Below are 24,511 nucleotides of genomic sequence, written 5' to 3'. Positions count from 1 at the left end.
ACCGAATGGTGAGAGGCCCTATTGAATCTGTAAGGATTTTTATTATTATTATTATTATTTCCCTTTGGGGGGCTTTTTCAGGGTCTAGACATGCTCAAAAAGTTATGAAACTTTGCAGGAAATTCAAGGTCTGCGGATATTTTAGTATTCTGGAGTAATTGAATTGGGCGTGGCAAAATGGCTCTACAGCGCCCCCTGGAACCAGCCCCTAGGTTTCCACATAACGGATTTTCATCAAAATCTGGATATAGGTGTATCGTGACCAGTCATGAAAAAAAGTCTCATGGAGCATTATGAAAAACGCAACAGGAAGTCCGCCATTTTGCTTTTAGTGGCCATTTTGGCAATATCCCACATTTTTACTTTTACGTACTTGTCCCAGGGCTTTCATCAGATCAACTTCAAATTCAGATGAGTGTCATCACAACAAGATGGAGATAAAAAATGATTGAGGGATTTTTTTTTTATCACACCGTGTGACCGTGGCATGGCGTTAAAAATTGGTTACACGCCATCAAAACACGGGCATCTGTATCTCGGACATACATGTTCCAATCAAGTCCAAACTAGACATGTAAGACAATAGTCCCCGCCCTGATGACATCTATGCATAAATGATGACTTAAAACCGCAGCGCCCCCTGGTGGCAACAGGAAATGTCTTGTTTTTTGCTTGTCTTACACTTGGATGAATTTCTCCTCATCCACTGACCTCAACCATGTCAAACTGTATCAAATGGGTCCCAAGACATTGACAATGAAGACATAAGATTACCGTGACTTTTCGTTCAAACGCCATATGAATGGCGTGGCATTAAAGTTCATCAACTCGCCGTGAAACACGAAATTGCTGTAACTTCAGTGTTCATGATTCTATCTCTCTCAAACTACATGTGGTGTAACAACAGCCACCCCCTGAAGATATTCATATGGTTTTAAGAAATGGGCGTGGCAAAAAACTGACCAGCGCCCCCTATAGGGCAACCCCGGCACTACGATGGCCGACATTTATACAATCTATCGGGACATGTGTCGTTTCATAACAAACAAAAAAATATCTTGGATAGGTATGCTGACCAAACAGGAGGCCGCCATTTGGATTAAGTGGCCATTTTTTTTCCATATTCCACATTTTTACTTGATGCACTTGTCCCAGGCTTTCATCAGATTAACTTCAATTAAGATCAGTGCCATCACAACAAGATGGAGATAAAAAGTGATTAAGAGATTGACCTTTCGTCACACCGTGTGACCGTGGCGTGGCGTCTTGAGTTTGATTAAACGCCATCAAAACACGAGGTTCTGTATCTCGGACATACATTGTCCAATCGAGTCCAAACTAGACATGTAAGACAAGGGTGCCATCCTGATGACATCTACACAGAAATTATGACTTGAAATTACAGCGCCCCCTGGTGGCTACAGAAGTGACATGTTTTATACTTTGATGAACTGCTCCTGGCTGCTTTAAGATATACAGCTCAAATGAGCTCAGTCAAGTCATTGAATCAAGGTCAGAATTGTGACATTTCCTCAAACCATGTAAACATTGATGTTTGGCGAAGGATCATCCTTCGCCAAAGGACACGATGTTTCATAAGTCCACTGTGCATTGTCCTATCACTACCAACTTCTGTCACATGATAAGAGTACAAGCCTGAACAGTTCTATGTGTCAATATTTCCTCAGTGTCATAGCGCCACCTACTGATTCGCCAGGAAACAGGAAGTACTTTGTTAATCCACTCTGCATTATCCAACCGGCTCCAAACTACTGACCTATGATCACAATCCTGAATAGAACAGCTCCATATGAATATTAGTTCAGGATCATAGCGCCACCTATTGATCAGTGTGAAAATTAAGTTGCGGAAACATTGTCCAATTGACACAAAATTTCTCACGCTACATCAGAGCGCCTACTTGAACAGATCTATATGTCTGTGCGTAATAATAGTGATGGCGCCACCTACTGGCAAACCTACTGCCGCAGAGCGCAAAACGCATTTAACGTGGAGAAGTGCATGCTCGATCGATGATGTGCGCTTGGTCATCGATCGCTCTCTCCACCGACCGCAACAGCTTCAACGTGCGGGTGCTCGGGCCCGCAAGTGCTACAACGTAGCCCTAGTTATTATTACTATTATTATTTCCCTTTGGGGGGCTTTTTCAGGGTCTAGACATGCTCAAAAAGTTATGAAACTTTGCAGGAAATTCAAGGTCTGCGGATATTTTAGTATTCTGGAGTAATTGAATTGGGCGTGGCAAAATGGCTCTACAGCGCCCCCTGGAACCAGCCCCTAGGTTTCCACATAACGGATTTTCATCAAAATCTGGATATAGGTGTATCGTGACCAGTCATGAAAAAAAGTCTCATGGAGCATTATGAAAAACGCCACAGGAAGTCCGCCATTTTGCTTTTAGTGGCCATTTTGGCAATATCCCACATTTTTACTTTTACGTACTTGTCCCAGGGCTTTCATCAGATCAACTTCAAATTCAGATGAGTGTCATCACAACAAGATGGAGATAAAAAATGATTGAGGGATTTTTTTTTTTATCACACCGTGTGACCGTGGCATGGCGTTAAAAATTGGTTACACGCCATCAAAACACGGGCATCTGTATCTCGGACATACATGTTCCAATCAAGTCCAAACTAGACATGTAAGACAATAGTCCCCGCCTGATGACATCTATGCATAAATGATGACTTAAAACCGCAGCGCCCCCTGGTGGGCAACAGGAAATGTCTTGTTTTTTGCTTGTCTTACACTTGGATGAATTTCTCCTCATCCACTGACCTCAACCATGTCAAACTGTATCAAATGGGTCCCAAGACATTGACAATGAAGACATAAGATTACCGTGACTTTTCGTCAAACGCCATATGAATGGCGTGGCATTAAAGTTCATCAACTCGCCGTGAAACACGAAATTGCTGTAACTTCAGTGTTCATGATTCTATCTCTCTCAAACTACATGTGTGTAACAACAGCCCCCCCCTGAAGATATTCATATGGTTTTAAGAAATGGGCGTGGCAAAAAAACTGACCAGCGCCCCCTATAGGGCAACCCCGGCACTACGATGGCCGACATTTATACAAATCTATCGGGACATGTGTCGTTTCATAACAAACAAAAAAATATCTTGGATAGGTATGCTTGACCAAACAGGGAGGCCGCCATTTTGGATTAAGTGGCCATTTTTTTTCCATATTCCACATTTTTACTTGATGCACTTGTCCCAGGGCTTTCATCAGATTAACTTCAAATTAAGATCAGTGCCATCACAACAAGATGGAGATAAAAAGTGATTAAGAGATTGACCTTTCGTCACACCGTGTGACCGTGGCGTGGCGTCCTTGAGTTTGATTAAACGCCATCAAAACACGAGGTTCTGTATCTCGGACATACATTGTCCAATCGAGTCCAAACTAGACATGTAAGACAAGGGTGCCATCCTGATGACATCTACACAGAAATTATGACTTGAAATTACAGCGCCCCTGGTGGCTACAGGAAGTGACATGTTTTATACTTTGATGAACTGCTCCTGGCTGATTTACAATATACAGCTCAAATCAGATCAGTCAAGTCATTGAATCAAGGTCAGAATTGTGACATTTCCTCAAACCATTTAAACATTGAGGTGCGGCGAAGGATCATCCTTCGCCAAAGGACACGATGTTATCATAACTCCACTGTGCATTGTCCTATCACTACCAAACTTCTGTCACATGATAAGAATACAAGCCTGAACAGCTCTATGTGTCAATATTTCCTCAGTGTCATAGCGCCACCTACTGATTCGCCAGGAAACAGGAAGTACTTTGTTAATCCACTCTGCATTATCCAACCGGCTCCAAACTACTGACCTATGATCACAATACTATTCTGAACAGCTCCAGATATAAATATTAGTTCAGGGTCATAGCGCCACCTACTGATCAGTGTGAAAATTAAGTTGTGTTAACATTGTCCAATTGACACAAAATTGCTCACGCTACATCAGAGCGCCTACATGAACAGATATATATGTCTGTGCGTAATAATAGTGATGGCGCCACCTACTGGCAAACCTTACTGCCGCAGAGCGCAAAACGCATTTAACGTGGAGAAGTGCATGCTCGATCGATGATGTGCGCTTGGTCATCGATCGCTCTCTCCACCGACCGCAACAGGCTTCAACGTGCGGGTGCTCGGGCCCGCAAGTGCTACAACGTAGCCCTAGTTTTATTTAATATTCCCCACTTCTTCACCCTGTAAACTGCTGCTTCATTGGGCTTTTATCTGCCTATGTAATACCTATATGCATATTATTTAATTTAATTTAATATTACCCACTCCTTCACCCTGTAAACTGCTGCTTCATTTGACTACGTTATATGTTACGATGTGATGTTATATGTTATGCTAGATAGCATGTTGTTTTTTCTATCCTCTGAACAGTCACCACGTACATTCTGCTCCCCGAATCATACAAATACACTTACTTCACATATACTTATCTTATTTAATATTCCCCCCTTCTTCACCCTGAAAACTGTTGCTTCATTTGACTTTATTTGACTATGTTATATGTTATACATATATTCATATTATTTTATTTAATATTCCCCACTCCTTCACCCTGTAAACTGCTGCTTCATTTAACTTTGACTTTAATTTGACTATGTTATATGTTATACATATATTCATATTACTTAATTTAATATTCACTTGACTGTGTTATATGTTATATGTTACAATGTTATGTTATATGTTACATAGTATGTTATTTTTGTTCATTTTGTAAAGTCGCCTACTGCGTAGATGTTTGCCTGCCATGTCATAAGAATTTCAATAAACTTTGATTTGATTTGTATTGATGTAGGAGGTGGAAGATGAAGTGTGGAAGATGAAGCAGGAAACAGGTTGTAGATCGTCTGTAAAACCAAACTGCTGATAGAGAGAAACATGCTGCAGATGCTGGATAAACCAGAGATGAGAAGTTCTTTCAGACTGTGCGGCCGTGGGCCAACATTCTTCTCCACCTCACACACACGATGTTGACAGATGAAGTATGTGTGTGTGTGTGGGGGGGGGGGGGGGGGGGGGGGGGGGGGGGAAGGAACTCTGCCCAGGAATAGACCGTTCGTTCAGGAGCTTTGGGAATTTTGCAGAAACTGAATCTGTTTGGCATAAGGACCCACAGCACCACCTGACTCACAGCAAGACTGGAGTCAGGTGAGGAGGGAGGGAGAACCAGAGAGGGGAGTGTGGGGGGGGGGGGGGGGGGGGGGGGGGCGACAACAAGCGTCCTCATTTAGACAAATAAGACAAAGTACAGGTTTGTAACTGAAACACAACATAGAGTCACGTGCACGTTTGTGTTGTGGTCCTGAGGTAAACCAGTGGCAGACAGTGAAGAAAGTGAAAAGAAGAAATCCCTGGATCCGCCCCCTGATCTGCATCCACACCAAGTTGTGATGCGTTCTCCCGGTCAGGCCCCGCCCCTGCACAGAACTTCACGTAAATCTGTTTCGTTCTTTTTCTTCTAAATCCTGCTGACGATCATAAAAACCAGCAGACAAACAAACAGGTGTGAAAACATCACTGTATAAACTCTCCGATGAATTCTGACTTGTCCTTAAAAAAATGTCCATGGACAAAGCACAGAAAAAAACTAATTTGTCCATTTGTTTCATAAATGGCAACAACAACATTCAAAGTGTTTCCCTCCCTCGCTGCGTCCGTCTCTCAATAGCTGAATAGTTTGAAGGACGAGGAATGTCAAGGCTGACTAGTGTCCGTGGTGAGCTGTGTCATCCGCCCTTCATTTGGACAGACACACACAAACACAAAAACACAAACACACACACATACACACACACACACAAACACACACAAACACATGAAAGTAGAAGGTCTGAACTGCACACTGACTGACAGATAGAATGCTGACCGATGCAGATTTACACCTGTGCTTCTCAGACTGTAAGATAACCCCCCCCCTCCATGTTAGCGGATTTCCAGGAAGTGCAGATGTGACATCCATCATTATTCACATATTTCCGATTTGAGTTTTACAGGATGAAAGATTTGTTGCCTTCCTGTGTCCCCCCCCCCCCCCCCCCAGATTATAGTGAATATAACCTTGACTCTTCTTACCATCTGTTTACAGATCTATTAAAGTTTCTCGCCCGTCTTCATATCAATAATCATATTGCGTGTCATTGGATTAAAGCTGCACGTGGTTCAACCTGTGCTGCTTGAACGCCACAGTTCTGTTTATTCAGGGATGACCAGTAAAGCTGTGGTCAAACCAGTTCCTCTACATTCTTGCGAGGTTACTGGACAACTCCTTATAACATCAACGACTTTCAGTTGTGCTGTAACTTCCAAAATAAGGTTTTCAATTACAACAGTGAGTCTATGACAGTGGTCAGTGCTCTCCACACTGATTGGACATTCATTCAGTTTAGACTTGTGTTCTGCACCTAGACTGGGAAGCTGTGAGCAAACAGGAATATCATTTTACTTTATTTAAAAAAGGGCACTTTCTCTCGAGGAAGGAAAAGGGAAGTGGCTCAAGCCCCCCCTGGTGTCTATGTGTGCACATGACAGCCTCCGTCAATTCAATCGAGCTGCACCAGAGTTCAATCACTCATAGAAACCAGTCCTCTAAATAATCCTGACTGTTTTCATCAGTCTCACAATTATAAAGAAGGTGATACAAACAGGCTCCTGGCTCCGCCCCTTTATCAGGATTCTTGCCAAAATTGAATGAGTTTGTAGATAAATCTGTTTTTAGTTTTCTGTTGTACTTCTGCTGAGAAACAAACAAACAAATAAATAAGGAGTGAAAACAAAAGACCAAAAACATTTATTTAAGAAAGAATCATAAAATCACGATACATAATAATTCATTATCCATGTAATAACCACATTAATATCATGTATAAGACACAAGATGAGTAACGTGGTGTTACCACAGCCTCAAAGGCTCATCACCAAGACGTCCAACATAGTTCAGAGGGTAACAGCAAAAAAAAGATCAATTTAAAGCAGAAAAAACAACAACTTCAACAACAGGCCGGTAAAATGAACAAAAGAAGGAAAACCCAACACACCAACCCACAAAGGGTCGTGGGATCTGAGAATCTTCCTTCAACATAAACCAACATCAGAACTAAAGCTCAGAGAAATAAAGCTGCGAAAACTGGACGACTGGACCCATCAGAAAAGAAAAAGAAAAGAAACAACACAACAATACTCTTGATCTAAAGCTCATGCTGTACAAACTGCTGCTGCTGCTGCAACCGGGGATGGAAAGAGAGTTACTTCCTGTTCCTTCCTAAATACTTTCATCAACCAATCACAGTGCACCTGAGGAGAGAAGAAAACAGGAAACCATGAGTAGAAAGGAAATGTACGGTGTTTTCCTCTTCATTAAAAAGCGTGGTCTTTTAGTTTGAGAGCTGGACTTGCATGTTCAGATTTCATGGTGTTTTTACTCAAAACTCTGCGCTTGCACTCACACAGCTCCTGCTGGTGCTTAGATTTGCTCTGCTTGTGCTCAAACTCTGCGCTTGTACTGATATTTTGTTGCTTGGACAGATTTCCTGTATTTAATAACTACACACTATGGTTTCAGTAAAACTAGCTTGTACGGATGTTCTCTGAAGTCGTCCATCTTGGTTCTGTTTGTCACAGTGGCTCTGACCTGATGCTTCACACCAGGTCTTCCTGCTCCTCTGTGTCTTCTTTCTGTGCAGCGACGTTCTCATACTCAAGACAGTTGTGTGACTGATGGAGGAGAGATGAGAAAATATTAATCCTCACTGGACTTTATTCATGAAACCTGCAAATAATCACAGTTCATTCAAAACAGTTTGAACGTAGTTGCGCACCCTGTCCATTCGTTTGTTTGTTCATCAGCAGGATTACAGAAAAACTGATAAACTGAGTTCAACAAAACTTGGTGGAAGGACGAGACATGGACCAAGAAAGAAATGTCAACGCACCGTGAAGTCACCCATTGGTTTGTGAGCTGCCTTTTTGGAAAACCTCCATTTTTAACATGTTGTCCAGCGCCAACTTGTTTTTTTGAATTCAGAAGTAACCATATTTGGAGGAGAGGGGGTGGAGCCTGACCCTCCCCGCCCTCCTAAACCTGTGACCTATACCCAGTATGAGCTGTCAATCACATGGTATCCATGCCCCAATGCCTGCAGTGCTTTATGGTCTATTTGACTCTAAATGGATCATTCACTTCACTTTCTAGACCCAGAGTCTATGTCCATTTTAATATACGGTCAATGGAAAGAACCTTTTACATTTTGGGGCAGATTCAGACAAAGTAGCTGATCCAAGAAATGTTTTATCTCTTTCTCTAACATATTGAGATGAAAACAGTGATATGGAGTAGGGCTGTGCTAAAAAAATGGATTTGGCGATATATCGTGACGTCGTCATGCCGATGCACGCATGCTTTGATCGGTCTTGAAAACGAAACTTCACCTATGGTGCAGTGCACAATAATGCCAAAGGGGGCAGCATAGGCAAAAACAGCACACGTCTCGACTCAAAACAAGCAAGGAAGAAATTCCTTGTTGCACGTGAAATGCTTTGCTCGCAGTCTGAATTTGGCCGCTCAACGTGCACTCGAGACAAACACTGTTTCTTACTTATTCTCCACTGAGGTGTAGAAGAATGTAGAAAGATGAGCTGTGGACCTTAACTGTAGCGGACCTGGCCTGTGCTGAAGATGAGGCTAAAGCCCTGAAGCCGCTAAAAGCTGCAACACTCTAATGTCCGAAGAACATTATAGCACCGCTGAATGCCCAGATGTGCAACTGCTCATGTTCAAGCAACAGACTCGGCACTTACGAGGGAAATTAAAAACACTGTATCCGGGGATCTTGGGAAGAGATGCGGGAGCGACAGATCTTTTCTGGGCATTGCCTTTTTTTTTTATTGGGATTAAAATGATAATTATTTTATTTTACTTTTAAGATCTTTTAATGGCCAGAATTTTAAGTATTTTGAGTGGTGCGATCCCTAAGACTTCGCCTTTGCTGTTATATGGAATAATAAAGATCAGCTGTTGTAGTCAATTGTGTGCAGGACATGGTCATTATTCAAAAGCAACGTGTATCGGGATTCGTATCGTATCGTGAGGTTGTAGGCAATACCCAGCCCTAATATGGAGTCATTCTTTTGGCCTCACTGTCTCTTACCTCTATCATCTCCACAGCTTCATTCACTTCTGATTTCAAGCTCAGAGTTTTCTTCATCCTGGATCGAAAACAACAACAATCACAACATTTGACAAAATGAACTTCATAACAGTGAAACTAGTGTTTGAAGACATGTGAAGAAGACAGTAAACGAGCAGAGGGTGAACTGATGGATTTGTTTTACCTCGTCCACAGAGTCCAGACAAGCACTGGAACCAGCACGACCACCAGAGTCAGCCTGATGATATTCATGATTATCAGTGACTTCCCTGGAAAACAGACAGGAGACATTAGCAGTGTGGTTAGACTGATGATTCAGTTTGCCAGGTGATGCTGTTGGTCAGTCAGTATTATTCATGTGCGATATGATGGGCTTGATATACAGCTGGGACACATCTGGAAATCGAGTATTGATGGTTTAAGGTTCTGGTGCAATGAAAAAGGAGGGGGGGGGGTGTAGGCTGTTAAAGTCAGAGAGCTAGGATCTGATGGTCTGACTGTGATTATTAATGGGGCAGAAGTCAAACGACCCAAATCTGCACATTTAAAATTTAAAGGACAAAGAATGGCTGAAGTCAATCCACAGCTTGAGAACCTTTAAAGGTGTTAGGACTTCACATGACTCACCTGCTCCAACAGTCAGATGTAAGGTTGTGTTACTACGTCCATGTGTGTTCTGGGCCTCACACTGATATTTTCCACCATGTTCAGCTGTGATATTAGTGATGGTGAAGATTTGTCCTGATGCTGTTGGTGAGTCCTCGTCCTCCTTGTACCAGGTGTAGTTAGCTGCTGGGTTAGAATCACTGCTGCAGGTCAGAGTCACTGAGCTGCCCTCCATGATCTCACCAGAGGGACTCACTGACACAGAGGGAGGCTTTGGAGCATCTGAAAAATAATCTATGATCATATGAGGGGAATGTCGCCGCTGTGAATTAAGAAAATGACGTCATATAGTGTAGCTATCAGTGTTGTGCAAGTTCACACCTCTCATGAACAAGTTCAAAGTTCAGTTCATACAAGTAAACATGAATAGTTCACGGTCATAGTTCACCATTTAAATTCTGAACTAGTTCATATTTCAGTTCATTTCATAGTTTTAAGGTGGAAAGTGAGAATGAAAGACTTAACTTGTTAAAGAAAACCTTATCCATCACTACCCCTTGCCTTTACTGTCGGAATGTTTATCAGACAGTGTGTAAAAATCCCTCAGATAATAATAAGGTGCATCGGATGTAGTTGCTGAGTCTGTGTCTCTGCTTTCTCTTGCCATCTGTATATGAGAGCGAGAGCTGTTGTGTTGCAGGTGTGGCCTGCCCCTTTAAGAAAAGTTTGTAGTGTGTGACGCAGTGTACCAGGGTATTGTGGGAAAATAAGCTAAAAGTGTGTTTATAAGGAGAAGTGACGGAGCACCTAGAGGTGATGCGAGCGTTGCTCCTGCTGTATATCCGAGAAATAAAGTGGCCGCATTCCAAGTAAAGAAACTTCTCCTCCTCCTTCTTCACGGAGCGGTCCGGACGGCTGGTTACCGGCCAGACAGCGAGCCAAGATAACCAGTGACAGGGGCGGCTCCTGGTACAGGCGACATAGGAGACTGATTCATCATGACGTGACACATGCAATGTAAAACAATACATTAACGTCACACCATCATCCTCTAACCCCGGGACGCACCGGAGGTAGAACTGCTGTGAAAAGCGGTCCGCCTCCTTTCCTCGCCCATGTTAAATACTTTGGCTGTTCCACCAGCAGCGTAGTGCCGGGAGGAACCAGGAAGCGCCGCGGCCACACACAAGCACATAATCTCCTGTGGGGGGGTGGCGTCTACAGGCTTGTGTAGGTCAGTCACCTGTGAAGACCAGCATCATTTACCCCTGAACCAGCGCGGAGAAATGATGATGAAATGTAATATACAAATTTTTAATATAAAATTAAATATAACATTTTTTAATTAATTAAATATATATTTTTTTAATTAAATTAAATGGGGGAAAAATGGGATTCTGCGCAGAAATTTTTATATTTAATTAATTTAAATTAACATAGTGTAAGATATTTTGCAATTAATAGAAGAAGTCCTGCCAATTTTAAGTGTAACATATTGCCAGCTTGAAAATGGAAATGAGTGGGATTCAAACCCAGGTTGCTGTTGTTAGAGACCGAACACTTTACCGACTAGCCCACTTCAGCTGATGATTCCAACCTGGAACTAAGCACATTAAGACGATGGACAAATTATCGTGTGTGTATCGCTGTCATTTTATTCCGCTTTTGATAAACACTTCAGAGAAAATATTTTCTACTTTACTACATATATCTGACAGCCTTAAAAGTTACTTTTATATTTTTGGCTTTTAGATACTGGATGAAACCTAATGTTAGAGAATACCCCAGTGGGGGGGGGGGGGGGGGTTACATCTCTGATCCATGAAGCTTCCTTCTACCAACTTGTGTGGCACGGAGCCGAGACACTGGCCAGAGAAGAAAACACTTGGAATACGTTGCTTGTTTGGTCTGCATGTGTGTGCCATGAGTGATGGGTAACGTAGTGCGAAGTCTAGTTAGTTGGTTTCGGTTAGGCTAAATCGCGGACATTTCACGGGCACTGAGCAACAACATGGTGAAAGCATTCGATTTAGACAGCGTCTCTCCTCAGGAGAAAGTATTGAAATGTCCCGAGGGTCAGTGAACAGGTAGGGGTGGGGCACGTGACAGTTCTAGGCCAATGGCTGTAGGGTTTTGTGGGATGCCAGGCTCTCATTGGCTGATGAGTTGGCGTATCAAGGGTGAATGAGGAAGGGGAGTGAAGAACACAGTGGTGGATGAGAGGAGTGTCGGAGTTACGAACAAGAAGTGTGTCGTGTTCGCTGGACTTTAATAAAGTTACACATAAAGAGAGAAGTTTCCTGTCGTCTATGTGCGAGGACGCTACAATATGAACGTGTTCACCGTTCAAATTCATTATTTGTCATTGAGTTGCGTTCAGTTCATCGTTCTCATGAAAGTGAACGTGTTCAATGAACGCGTTCTTTTGCGTTCGTTCATGCACAACACTGGTAGCTATGCAACAACAGATGTTTTCGCCCCAGTCCATTTGTTTGTTGGTTTTTGATTTTAAGCAAGATTACACAAAACCTACTGAGTCGATTAGCATGAAACTTGGAGGTAGGATGAGGAACGGGTCAGAGAAGAACTCAGTAAAGTTTGGTGTGAATCCAGATAAGGGGGCGGACCCAGGAACCTTCTGTAAGGTTGTGAGACAGTGCTGGGTTTCATGGACATGTGGATGTTTTCTACTCACACTGGACGTCTAAGTGTAGAGACGTGGAGTTGATCCGTCCGTACTGATTGTCAGACTTGCAGGAGTAGACCCCGCTGTCCCCAGAGCTGATGGAGGAGAGACGATAAACACCCTCTGGTCCTTGAAGCAGAACTCGGTTCTCCTTGTACCAGGTGTAGTTAGCTGCTGGGTTAGCATCACTGCTGCAGGTCAGAGTCACCGAGCTGCCCTCCATGATCTCACCAGAGGGACTCACTGACACAGAGGAGGACTGTGGAGCATCTGGATTTACATGGATTTTAATGTATTTGAAGAATGTTGCAGCATCTGGAATTTTGAAGATGTGCAAAACCTCTCGGCTTTTGAATATTTCTAAATATTTACTCACATTTCACATTCATTAAGACACGTTTAGACGCTGTCTTCCCCAGCTCATTCTCAGCTGTGCAGTAATATTCTCCAGAGTCAGACAACCTGATGGATCTGAAAACCAGCTGAGCTGCTCTGTTGAGCAAAGTCTGGTTCTCCTTGTACCAGGTGTATGCAGGGGGTGGGTTAGCATCACTGCTGCAGGTCAGAGACACCGAGCTGTCCTTCAGAATGTCTCCAGGTTGACTCAGCTGCACTAAAGGAACCTTCGGAGCATCTGCAGGATATAAACACATCTTTACATGAGAATGTGGCTTTACAGAATATAGTCTTTTAATAGTTTGCAGCCGTCCCTGGTTCTTAGCATCTTTAGAAGAGTGTTTGATTTGGACACAGGAAGGCCCCTTTAGTGTTTAGTAGTTTTAACCAAGTAATTACTGTTTGTATTAAATACAGACTTCACAAAACTGAGCATGTCACGTCTGTCCTGTTCACATACATGCCAAATCTGAAGGGAAAAGTGGAAGTGAAAATGGAAGATGAGCCACTGTGATTAAAGCTTTTTCTCACTTCCTGTTATCTTGTCTTTCTCTGTGTGTGGATGGGAGGGGAGAATCGGTTCTATTTGCTTTATTGCTCTTAGTCTATATTCTGTTGGATATGAAAAGTGCTTTAATAACAAAGTTTAATTTGGTCTTTTTACTATTATTAAAATATAGAAAAACACCAGGCTCAACCTGTCAAGTTTCCACTCTGGACATTTTGGAGTCAACTCACACACAGGGGACGAGTGGTGATGCTCATAAGCACAGGAGTAGTTGTTTTCAGGGTGAAGGAATCCCCTGAAAGTTGGAGACGTTTCCCCGTGAACTGCTGTTCCATTCTTGTACCAGACAAAGGAGGGACGACCAGAGAGAAGACAGCTGCTGTGACAAGTCAGTGTTGGACCAATCGGAGAACAGATCACCTGAACATCTGGAACAGGAAACACACATAGAAGCAGCTGTGGGACCCCAGGTTGAGAACCAGTGAACAACACAGTGACTTAGTGTTCCTCAGTACCTGTGACAGTCAGAGTTGTGCCAGGGAAACTTCTGTTCCATTCAAACCTCTGTGATTTGAATGTGAAGCGATACTGGGCTGAATCGCTCAGTCTCAGGTTCATTATCCTCAGAGTGGAGCGCCCTGGCTCTGGATCAAGGACCTGAACACGAGCTGTGAACTCTGGGTCGTTGAGTAAGTCCACAGCTTGAGGACGATACAGCTGCACATCCTCACGCTCAGCAACCAACCAGGACTTAGTCATAGAATAAAAGTGACTGTTGTAACTGCAAGAGATGTCCACTGAGGAGCCTTTAAAGGCACAGATGTTCCTGTTGATGTAATTCACTCTGTAGCATGAATTTCCATCGACACCTGAAAAACAAAAACCTTTTGACTATCACTATGACAAGTACCATATTTACTGCTGTATTTAACGATAATTCACAGATGACTGTTTCCCATGTCAGGAAATAAACAATGCAGAAAAGACGCTCATTTTGCTTTGCAGTAAAAACGAAGATGTTTTGAATTCCAGATCTACATCTGTGGTTGTATTTGTGATTTGCTTTCATCACCTCCACCAGGAGGTTATGTTTTCACCCCAGTCCTTTGGCTGGTTGGTGTGCGTGCACAATAACGCAACAATTACTGGAAAGATGTTGGTGCAGATCCAGGATGCTTTCTTTAACATTGTAAGATCGTGTTTTTTTTTTTATTTCCTTTGTTTCCCAGATTCAAATTCATGGATCTTGATGGAAAGATCCGACATATTTAAAGGCCTGATATCGAGGAGTGTGTGAAATATAGAGCAGCTTGATTGAATTGAATGGACTGTTGGGCCTTGGTAGAGGAATGGGCTCTACTGCTACTGACATTCCAGTTTGGAGTCATTCAAATTCATTGTTTAACTGCACAATATTTATCATAAAGGTTTGATAACAAACATCTTATGAATCAATGACAATGTTCTTTTAATATAAGATATGTCAGCTGATGTGTCAGATTTGTTTTACTCTGCATCAGCCCTCAAGTCCATTTCTGACTCTCGTCAGTGTTTGAGCTCAGAAGGTTAAAGAGCAGAACATCATTGGTCATTGGAAGAAGTAAACTCACACACTGGAGCAGAGGGGAAATCCTCGTGGCCTCTCACAGCACAGGAAATACTGTCTGCTGAATAAAAGTAGGCTGTATAAGATTGTTCTCCCGGTGTCTTTTTTCCATTCTTGTACCAGATGTAGGACGGACTGGGAGTTGGAGAACAACTGGTTTGACACTCCACACGTGACTTTGAACAGTCATACCACCAGCAACTTGAGGATTTTGGAATGTGCGCCTGGACACCTGTGTAAGTAAAGAAACACACACATCATTTTAGACAGAGCTGTCCACATAAACAAACAATAGATTCACTGTTTCCAACTGAAATGTTACCTGTGACTGACAAGGAGACTCCAGGTGAACCAGTTAAACTCCCAGTAGGTTGGTTTGTTGTGAACCTGAACTGGTACACATCAGAGTCGCTGTCTCTCAGGTCTGTGATGGTCAGAGTGCAGGCCTTGTTTCCACAGTCATACTTCACACGACCTGTGTACTCAGAGGCTGATCTCAGATCCACAGGTTCACCATACTGCACTTTAGTAAACCAGAACGTTTTCTCCACTGCAACATCATGGTCATCTATTCTGGATGGGTGCCAGTAGGAGCAGCGTATTATCAACTTCGATCCTTTAACAGCACAGCTCTGAGTCGGAGTGCACCTCACCCCCCAGTCATCCACACTCTGCACCACTGTAACCACAGAACAAACTATAATTACCACCCTGCTGTAGGATGCCTCCACCAACCAGAGCATTTTCAGTGTGTGTTCCTCTTTCCAGAATCATATGAGGTCACTGTGACGTTTGAGCTTTGAAATGTGATTAGTTCATCTTTTCACTTAAATTTTGATGAAATTCTCCAAAGACAGACTAGAAACATCATGATCGAGAGGCAACAAACAGGTTTCATGAGGCCACTGTGACCTTGACCTTCAACCAACAAAACCTCATCAGTTCATCTTTGAGACCAAGTGATGAACATTTAAACCAAATTTGAAGAATTTCCCTCAAAGGGATCTTGAGATATTACGTTCACAAGAATCAGACAACGAGCCAACCTGAAAACAAGATGCCTGAGGTCACTGGGTGTCACCGGCTCTGAGGCATAACAATATCTAGAAACTCAGAATAACATCATCTCTACGCAGAGCAGAGACTAAAGTGACATCTTCACAATAACTGTTTTGTCCAAACTTCACAATAACTCAAAGTAATTTAAGAGAAATGCAGGAAAAGCCCAAACATGAGAAAGACTGGAACAATTATTCAAACACTTTTCATACAAACACGATATAACACAAAGTGCTTTCCTGTAAATGTAGATGTACCTGACACAGAAAGAAGGAAGATGACAAAGCAACTCGCTGCTTCTCTCAAACCCATCATTGTTTCTCACGTCTCTGTGGTGAAGCCTCATCAGCAGCTAGATTCCACTGTTGAGAAATGATGTTTGTCAGCCAGACACGATGAGAGATAGAAATAGATCAGTTAAGACCTTGGCTTCCTTCCTCTTTACATCATTAACATGCATGAACGGACAAACACCAGTAAATCCCCTCGTTATTCAGAAATGATGCCTGAACTTATTCAAATATATTTCATGCAAATAACAGTGAGAGTAGTTTTGCAGCCTGACAGTGAATCAAACACTTTCTTTACTTTCTTGAGTCTGGACTTAAAAAAACATGTTGAATTATTCTTTCTTTTAATCTCATGTTAGAAGTCAGTTCCTGTTTATTTACAGCTCCAGTCCAGATGAAGACTGGGTCATAAAAATACATTGTAAAAGGTTATAATTGTGCAAACTTACATTACTTTACCTGTTCCGATAATACTGATACTTCATTAAAGCACAAGCAGAACGTGGAGAGAGATTGTTTTTGTTTAGAAAGACAGTTATATGGTTGTAGCCAGAGTAAACACAACTATTCAGTTAAATCAGACAAGCTGGTTTTACTTTGAGTTAACTTCACCTGCTGTTTTTAAGTTGGAACAATGTGACAAAATTAGGTAAAACAGTAATTCAATTTCTAAGTAGATATGAAGAACATTTATTTAGTTACCTTTGTCAAGTTGGATCAACTTTGTGGTCTGGGTGTATTGTGAAAACTAAAAATCAGACAAATGGAAATAAATCTGTCATGTTTAATATTTACCCCCCACATTGTTAAAAGAGACAAACTGTACCTGACAGGTGAGGGCCGTGTGCACACTACCTCCAGCTCTCTGCAGGCTCGAGTTAGTGAGGTTTAATGTTATGATCAGAGTTTATAATGCAGGGAAACATTTTTACGAGTATCAGATGAAGGTTCAGTTCTTCAGTTCGAGCTTCTCTAACATCACACTTCTTTCATCTGTGATTATCTGATAGTGTCAGAAGAAAGAAGACGGAGTCCCTCATGTCTGGACACAGAGATAAGACGGTGCAAGTGTCTCTGGCTCCAGAGCTGAGTTAGTAACAAGGATGTGGTCATGATGAAAAAGAGCCTTGTGTTTTCTTCCTGGTTGATGAAGTTCTAAGAAACAGAAGTGAATTTGCTCTGACCTTCCACGGCTTCTTCTCTCTTCACATACAAGCTTTGTGGCCTGACAACCTGGATTACATCAGCCCATCTTAAAAACTGTGAAGCAAACAGAGTGAACTCAGAAATGTTTTTAAAGGCATGTCGGATCGCTAGAGAAGAAACATGGAAAACATCAGTGTTTATTCATTTATTGTTTTGTGCAAATACTTAAAAAAAGGAAATAACTTCATTTGGCACTAAAGCAGCAGTGGTGTTCAGACAACGGGTTGTCACAGAGTCTTTGGTTGTTTCCAACAAGGTTCAACCAGAGTCACTGGTCCCAGTAAAACCCGACGAGAGGTGACATGTCCCACACAGCAGGAACCAGGAGTTCATCAGGGTTTCTCCTGGGATCCAAATGGAGCTCAGTGACTCCTCAGTGACGTTTCAAATAAATCTAAATCTTTTAGACCTTCTTATATTCAAAGTATTTACAAGGTTGTGTTCTGGACCCAGTGTAGAACCCGTCTCTCTCTTTCTTTTCTCACTCACACATTCAGCTGTCGGTGTCGTCGGGCAGAGCATCCTCCTGCTCCCCCTCTTTCTTTGTAAATCCCCCTGTGATGTGTCTCGGTGCAGGGGGAGGGGAGGTGAGGGGAACTAGTCTGTCTGGACGGGTCAGAACCAGGGGAGGTTATTTGTGTATTTGAACACATTTGTATAAAGTGAGATTCATGTTCAATTCCCTCTTGTGACTTTTGTAGAACAACGTGGATGGTGAGTGATTTCCTCAGAACCCTGTGGAAGCTGTGCTGTGCTGTGTCCCTGCAGCACTGAAGCCCAGTCTGGTTCTGGTCCTTTATGTGGAGGGCAGAGTCCGCTGGATCCAACGATCCGGGTACCGCATCACCAGCTTGGTGCTCCCCAGCTCCACCCCCTGGCCAGGAGGACACATAGACGTTACATAATGTCTATAAAAGGCAAAAGAAGGGGACGATGGCCGGGACAGTGACATTCAAGAGTAATGTGAAGGGGCTCCAGCTAATCCCTGGAACAGCTTACCTCTTCATTTCAGATAGATAACATTAAATTAATCAGAAATACACTCTATACATTGTTAATGTGGTAAATGACTATTCTAGGTGGAAAAGTCTTGTTTTTAATGAAATATCTACATAGGTGTATAGAGGCCCATTTCCAGCAACTATCCCTCCAGTGTTCTAATGGTACATTGTGTTTCCTAATCGCCTTAGAAGACTAATGGATCATTAGAAAACCTTTGAAAATCCTTGTGCAATTATGTTAGCACAGCTGAAAACTGTTTAGCTGGTGAGAGAAGCTATAAACTGGCCTTCCTTTGAGTTAGTTGAGTATCTGGAGCATGTGTGGGTTCCATTATACTCTGAAAATGGCCAGAAAAAGAGAACTTTCATGTGAAACTCCCCAGTCTATTCTTGTTCTAAGAAATGAAGGCTATTCAATGCGAGAAATTTCGAAGAAACTGAAAATTTCCTACAACAGTGTGAACTACTCCCTTCAGAGAACAGCACAAACAGGCTGTAACCAGAGTAAAAAGAGAAGTGGGAGGCCCCGATGCACAACTTAGCAAGAAGACAAGTACATTAGAGACTCTAGTTTGAGAAATAGACGCCTCACAGGTCCTCAACTGGCAGCTTCTTTAAATGGTACCCGCAAAACACCAGTGTGAACGTCTGCAGTGAAGAGGTGACTTCGGGATCCTGATCTTCTAGGCAGAGTGGCAAAGAAAAAGCCATATCTGAGACTGGCCAATAAAAAGAAATGACTGATATGAGCAAAAGAACACAGACATTGGACAGAGGAAGATTGGAAAAAAGTGTTATGGACAGACGAATCAAAGTTTGAGGTGTTTGGATCTAACAGAAGAACATTTGTGAGACGCAGAACAGGTGAAAAGATGCTGGAAGAGTCCTGATGCCACCTGTCCAGCAGTGTTGTATTTCTCCTCAGGAGAGACGCTGTCTAAATCGAATGCTTTCACCATGTTATTAATCAGTGCCCGTGAAATGTCCGCTATGTAGCCTAACCTAAACCAACTAACTCGACTTCGCACTACGTTACCCATCACTCATGGCACACACACATAGCTCACGGGTTATCTTGGCTGAATGGTGAACTATGAACGTGAACTATTCATGTTTACTTGTGTGAACTGAACTTTGAACTAGTTCATGAGAGGTGTGAACTTGCACAACACTGCTGTCCAGCATGGTGGAGGTCATGTGATGGTCTGGGGCTGCTTTGGTGCTGGTAAAGTGGGCGATTTGTACAAGGCAAAAGGGATTTTAAATAAGGAAGGCTATCACTCCATTTTGTAACGCCATGCCATACCCTGTGGACAGCGCTTGATTGGAGCTAATCTCCTCCTACAACAGGACAATGACCCAACGCACACCTCCACATGATGCAAGAACTATTTAGGGAAGAAGCAGACAGCTGGTAAGCTGTCTGTAATGGAGTGACCAGCGCAGTCACCAGATCTCAACTCCATGAGCTGTTGTGGGAGCAGCTTGACCGTATGGTACGCAAGAAGTGCCCATCAAGCCAATCCAACTTGTGGGAGGGAATTCAGGAAGCGTGGGATGACATTTCTACAGATTACCTCAACAAATGAACAGCTAGAAGGCCAAAGGTCTGCAATGCTGTGATTGCTGCAAATGGAGCATTCTTTGACGAAAGAAAGTTTGAAGAACAAAATTAATATTTCAAATAAAAATCATTATTTCTAAACTTGTCAATGTCTTGACTATATTTTCTATTCATTTTGCAACTCATTTGATAAATAAAAGTGTGAGTTTTCATGGAAAACACGAAATTGTCTGGGTGACCCCAATTTTTCATATTCCCTGTTTCATATATATGACACTTTTTAATCTTTGTTTTTTACGCATTTTCAGAACTTTGTTCAGCTGTGGTTGTTTTTGTTACGTGAATAAACTCTGATCTCATGAAACTGAGCCGGTCCACCGCTCACCTGCAGCTTCTCCAGGGCTCTGGCAGCCATGTTGGCGTTCTTGAAGTTGACAAAGGCACAGAAGCGTTGGTGAAGAACTCTGACGCTCTCTATCTCACCAAACCTTTAACCGTGGAAACACAAAACCTCAAAGTGAGAGAAGTGAGGTTCAGACAACACTGACCAACTCGTTCACTGCTGCTGTCAGTGATAAATCTGCTGCTTTGGCTTCTACTAAAAGTACTTTAACTATTAAAACACAGCAAAATTAGCTCTTACCTACAGAAGAACTTCTGTTCTTAATACTTCTACTACTGCTTTTGAGTGTGAGTAAGTAAGACACACAGACTCTAAATAAAGATGGTCGACACGTCTGCACTTCCTCCCACTGTTCAGAAAACGAGTCATAACATCCCAGACACGAACGTTGTCATCTTTGGAGTCACAACCTGCACAGTTTAGTGATCAGGGGATTGAGCCAATACAGTGCCTTGCATAAGTATTCACCCCCTTTGGACTTTTCTACATTTTGTCATGGTATAACCACAGATTAAAATTTATTTCATCGTGAGTTTATGTAATGGACCAACACAAAATAGTGCATCATTTGGAAGTGGGGGGAAATATTACATGGATTTCACAATTATTTACAAATAAAAATCTGAAAAGTGTTGAGTGCATATGTATTCACCCCCTTTACTGTGAAACCCCTAACAAAGATCTGGTGCGACCAATTGCATTCACAAGTCACATTTGCAAGTCACATAATTAGTAAATAGGGTCCACCTGTCTGCAATTTAATCTCAGTATAAATACACCTGTTCTGTGACGGACTCAGAGTTTGTTGGAGATCATTACTGAACAAACAGCATCATGAAGACCAAGGAGCTCACCAAACAGGTCAGGGATAAAGTTGTGGAGAAATATGAAGCAGGGTTAGGTTCTAAAAAAATATCCAGAGCTTTGAACATCTCTCTGAGCACCATAAAATCCATCATAAGAAAATGGAAAGAATATGGCACAACCGCAAACCTACCAAGAGGAGGCCGTCCACCCAAACTGAAGAGTCGGACAAGGAGAAAATTAATCAGAGAAGCAACCAGGAGGCCCATGGTTACTCTGGAGGAGTTGCAGAGATCCACAGCTGAGGTGGGAGAATCTGTCCACAGGACAACTATTAGTCGTCTACTCCACAAATCTGGCCTTTATGGAAGAGTGGCAAGAAGAAAGTCATTGTTGAAAGGGATCCATAAAAAATCCTGTTTGGAGTTTGCCAGAAGCCATGTGGGAGACACAGCAAACATGTGGAAGAAGGTGCTCTGGTCAGATGAGACCAAAATTGAACTTTTTGGCCTCAATGCAAAACGCTATGTGTGGCGAAAACCCAACACTGCCCATCACCCTGAGCACACCATCCCAACAGTGAAACATGGTGGTGGTAGCATCATGCTGTGGGGATGCTTCTCTTCAGCAGGTACAGGGAAACTGGTCAGAATAGAGGGAAAGATGGATGGAGCCAAATACAGGGAAATCCTTGAAGAAAATCTGATGCAGTCTGCAAAAGACTTGAGACTGGGGCGGAGGTTCATCTTCCAGCAGGACAATGACCCTAAACATACAGCCAGAGCTACAAAGGAATGGTTTGGATTAAAGAATGTTAATGTCCTAAAATGGCCCAGTCAAAGCCCAGACCTCAATCCAATAGAGAATCTATGGCAAGACTTGAAGATTGCGGTTCACAGACGGTCTCCATCCAATCTGACTGAGCTTCATCTTTTTTGCCAAGAAGAATGGACAAACCTTTCCATCTCTAGATGTGCAAAGCTGGTAGAGACATACCCCAAAAGACTTGCAGCTGTAATTGCAGCGAAAGGGGGTTCTACCAAGTATTGACACAGGGGGGTGAATACTTATGCACCCAACAGATGTCAACTTTTTTGTTCTCATTATTGTTTGTGTCACAATAACATTTATTTTGCACCTCCAAAGTACTATGCATGTTTTGTTGATCAAACGGGAAAAAGTTTATTTAAGTCTATTTGAATTCCAGTTAGTAACAGTACATAATGGGAAAAAGTCCAAGGGGGGTGAATACTTATGCAAGGCACTGTATGTGTATGACCTATACTCACGCCAGCCACCAGGGGGGCAATGGAGACAATTTGGTTCAACCAATCAACAGGCTTCTGTTGAGACATTACATTCACTTACACTATATGGACAAAAGTATTTGGACACACCCCTTAACCATCGAATTCACTGTAAGTGTAGGTGTCCCAATACCTTTGTCCATTTAGTGTACTCTAACCAGAATAGTAACTACCTTAATCTAAACCTAACCTTAAAACGTCACCTTACAGTGTGTTGTGTGGACGTACTTTATGTCCCCACAACATCAGTACAACCTGGATCACACACACATGCACACATATTGATTTTACGTTTTGAAGAGATCCCAGAGGTCTTTCTCTGTAACTTCTACTGTAATGTTCCCAACCCACAGAGAGCGACAGCTCCTGGAAAACAGAGGAGCAAAGAAGGAGGTGGAGATGGGGAGGGGGGAGGGTGAATGAGAGGAGAGTCATGGATCACAGGAGATGAAAATGTGGGAGAGAGTGATACATAAAAACTCCTCATCTTCACTACCCACAGAGGAGACTGTGCTTATTCTACATGGTACAAGACTTTTATAATAGAAATACAGTTAGTATCTTCTTCACGTTCAAGCTCCACAACATATCCTGTATATACTTTCGTCTTCACATCTAAATGACAATGGTGTGATTATGAGTATTGTTCATAACCATAAAACTTACCCACTCTGCTCCTGCAGAGATGTTTGCTTCAGTGCTGAAGAGGAAACAGAAAATAAATGATGTCAGTGAGACGTATTTAAATGGTTCATTACTGTGGTCTGATGCAATTTACATATTTTCCTCTGGCTGGAATAGTACGAAGCATAGACATATTTTAAAGAATCTATTTGAAGTGTATCAGCCGAAGAGCTACTCGTGTCATTCCAGCTCAGCCCGCTAGAGGTGGAGGTTTCACTGAACACACACGGAGCCTCGCGTCAAAAGCAGCCGACGCCTCACTCATCTGCCCCCAGAGCAGACGTAGCTGTAGCTAACACACCAAGCACGTTCACGGTGAAGACACGTCAATAATAACAACAGTAACGCCAGGTAAAAAAACAAAAAAAAAACAACCACAAAGTGATTCATTGTGCTTCAGAGATGGAGGCGAGTTGGATTGTGAGTGAAAACACGGGGTCTCTTACCAGTGGAAGCGCGTCTAGTAGTTCCTCCCATCACCTCTACGAGATGACCGTGGAGCTGTGGGGCCGTGGAGCTGCTGCGGTGGCGCTGGTATCCCCGCGCTGGCTGACTATGCTGGTGTCCGCCGCGGAAGCGGTGGTGACACGGTGCGATGCAGGGAGGTCCGAGGCAGCGGCGGATCTGCTGATGCGATGACATAGCGGCTGGGATCAGCAAAGGTCGCCGCCTCGGACAGCCCGGATCGCACCGTGTCACCGCCGCTCCCCCCGTTCCTTTTACCGCGTGTTAACTAGTTGCTTACCTTGAGCTACGGGCTCGCGAGCTAATGCTAGCAAGCTAATGCCTCAGACAGCTAAGTAGCCGCACATAACATGCTGATCGTCGAGGCGGAGGCCCCCGGGACACTAAACGCTTTCCGCAGGATCCGAGCTTCACCCTAATGCACAGTGTCGGCAGTGTCAGCCTGGGCTCCGTTAGCTTGCGTTAGCTTGCCGTTGAGCCGGGCCGTCTCTCCCCGGAGCCGGTGAGATGATGGTGGGGGTGATCCAAGGCAATGTAGCGAGACTCCCTACATGGGCATGGTTGGAAAATACGTACTTTTTTGTCGTAATCCCATTGGACGCACTCTAGAGTATCGTTTCTGACATAGAGGAACCACAAAAAATCGCGGGAGTTGTTTTTTTCCAGAGTTTTTGGGACGGTAGACATGCCAGATGCCCAAAATA

At 42.9% G+C, this 24,511-nt stretch overlaps 2 protein-coding genes across 2 annotated transcripts in view; both read right to left on the bottom strand.

The window, feature by feature from the left end:
- LOC128436933 (B-cell receptor CD22) overlaps window positions 1–16,403 on the bottom strand; it is a 44,576-nt gene extending 28,173 nt beyond the window's left edge. The window contains exon 1 of the mRNA XM_053418882.1: window positions 16,341–16,403. The gene's annotated coding sequence lies outside the window, so the exon portion shown is untranslated. The remainder of the gene's footprint in view (window positions 1–16,340) is intronic.
- The window catches only part of LOC128436935 (sialoadhesin), a 29,956-nt gene continuing 12,288 nt past the window's right edge, over window positions 6,844–24,511 (bottom strand). The window contains exons 4-13 of the mRNA XM_053418886.1: window positions 15,029–15,256; window positions 13,934–14,287; window positions 13,649–13,846; window positions 12,891–13,148; window positions 12,524–12,784; window positions 9,850–10,110; window positions 9,407–9,491; window positions 9,223–9,280; window positions 7,707–7,789; window positions 6,844–7,369 (exon numbers count right to left, since the gene is read on the bottom strand). Of these exons, the coding sequence (XP_053274861.1) occupies window positions 7,715–7,789; window positions 9,223–9,280; window positions 9,407–9,491; window positions 9,850–10,110; window positions 12,524–12,784; window positions 12,891–13,148; window positions 13,649–13,846; window positions 13,934–14,287; window positions 15,029–15,256 (1,778 nt within the window). The 3' untranslated portion in view covers window positions 6,844–7,369; window positions 7,707–7,714. The remainder of the gene's footprint in view (window positions 7,370–7,706; window positions 7,790–9,222; window positions 9,281–9,406; window positions 9,492–9,849; window positions 10,111–12,523; window positions 12,785–12,890; window positions 13,149–13,648; window positions 13,847–13,933; window positions 14,288–15,028; window positions 15,257–24,511) is intronic.

The sequence above is a fragment of the Pleuronectes platessa genome, chromosome 3 (assembly GCF_947347685.1).
Source record: "Pleuronectes platessa chromosome 3, fPlePla1.1, whole genome shotgun sequence".
Lineage (NCBI taxonomy): Eukaryota > Metazoa > Chordata > Actinopteri > Pleuronectiformes > Pleuronectidae > Pleuronectes > Pleuronectes platessa.
The sequence above is the reverse complement of the archived record's forward strand: the minus strand, read 5'-3'. Positions and strand labels throughout refer to the sequence as shown.